This window comes from Aplysia californica, unplaced genomic scaffold (assembly GCF_000002075.1).
Source record: "Aplysia californica isolate F4 #8 unplaced genomic scaffold, AplCal3.0 scaffold00254, whole genome shotgun sequence".
NCBI classification, from domain to species: Eukaryota; Metazoa; Mollusca; class Gastropoda; order Aplysiida; family Aplysiidae; genus Aplysia; species Aplysia californica.
The window spans coordinates 30,502-31,950 of record NW_004797524.1 but is presented as its reverse complement, the minus strand read 5'-3'; the positions used below and the strand labels follow the sequence as shown (position 1 = coordinate 31,950).

At 46.7% G+C, this 1,449-nt stretch overlaps 1 protein-coding gene across 1 annotated transcript in view; it reads right to left on the bottom strand.

The window, feature by feature from the left end:
- Positions 1 to 743, bottom strand: part of LOC101857882 (serine/threonine-protein kinase Aurora-3-like) — a 4,050-nt gene extending 3,307 nt beyond the window's left edge. The window contains exon 1 of the mRNA XM_013083769.1: positions 5 to 743. Coding sequence (XP_012939223.1) covers positions 5 to 733 — 729 coding nt within the window. The 5' untranslated portion in view covers positions 734 to 743. The remainder of the gene's footprint in view (positions 1 to 4) is intronic.
- Between the last annotated feature and the right edge of the window lie 706 nt (positions 744 to 1,449).

Here is a 1,449-nt window from a genome sequence, read left to right as displayed (position 1 = left end):
GAGCCAGAAGGCGCTGAAGACAGTGCTTGTGTTGTGGCTTGAGAAACGAACCGTTGTCCACTTTGTACAGATAGTCAATGTCGTCGTGCGGAGCAGTGCCGTAGAACAAAGCCCACAGCAAGATGCCCAGGGAGTAGTTGTCCATCTTGAAGGCGTTGTGAAGTTGGCAGTCGTCCATCTCTGGTGGCAGATAACCGTCGGTGCCTCTCCAGCCGTCAGGCTTGTCTGTGTCCCCAGGAATGACTTGAGAGTGACCGAAGTCACAGAGTTTGACCAGGCCAACTGTGTCTAGGAGAACGTTCTCGAGCTTGAGATCTCCGTGGATGACGCGCTGGCCGTGCAAGTAGCACATGACGTCTGTGAGCTGACTTGTGTAGGATTCCGCCTCGGAGTAGCTCACGTCCAGCAATCCTCGATAAAGATCCGTGTGGAGATACTCCATCAGAAAGCCCAGGTAGGACGGACACTGGAAGGCAGCCGATACCCTGACGATGTTAGGGTGCTCCAATGATTGCAAGAAAGACAGCTCGTGTTCAAAGGAGTACCATTTCCACATCCTGGACGTATCGTCGTCATCCTCAAACAACAAGAACTTCTTCAGAACCTTTTTCGACTTGCGTTGTCCAATTCTCGCGGCTAAGATCACCTCCGAGTAGCCTCCGTCGTCCAGAAGTTCTACCTGAAATAGAAAGAAAGAAGAAAACAGGATTAGAGAAATGAATGGAAGCTCCATGAGACAATTGCAATGATATAAAACATGAAATGGATGAAATAACAACATTGAGTAAATGAAACAAAAAGATAGACACGACAGAAAAATGGGAAGGACATTGGTTTACATATTATCTTGATAAAACAAGGAAGACACATAAATACCTCTAAACATTACGTTCGTAAAAATTCATAAAAATTTACCACATTTCTCAACGTCGATACCTAACATGTCTATGGTGTAGTAGTTAGGCACTCAATTATCCCACACATGATGTCTGAGTTCAATCCCCTAGTGAGGGGAATGTTTATCGAGTATCTCAGTCTTACTGCGGGGATGTTGTGTCCCTCTCAGCCTGGGTTCGTCCTGACAGGCAGGGTGGGAAGCCTGCCTCCTAAATGATCTTAATTGTGTCCACATGTCGTGTATTAAAACGTCTACAGTAAAGAAAATCCTTAACATTGCGCGATGACAAATCTGTAGCAGATACAAAAACTGTGAACAACATCCACCACTAGCGACACTAACAATGTGGGGGTGTTTTTGTTGACTGTTTTCCCATTAGATGAGGGCAAAGATGTTGTGTGAATAAGAGAGAGAGAGAGAGAGAGAGAGAGAGAGAGAGAGAGAGAGAGAGAGACACAGAGAGAGAGAGAGGGGAGAGAGAGGGGGGAGAGTGAGAGAGAGGGAGAGAGAGGGGGGAGAGTGAGAGAGAGAGAGAAAGAGAGAGAGAGGGA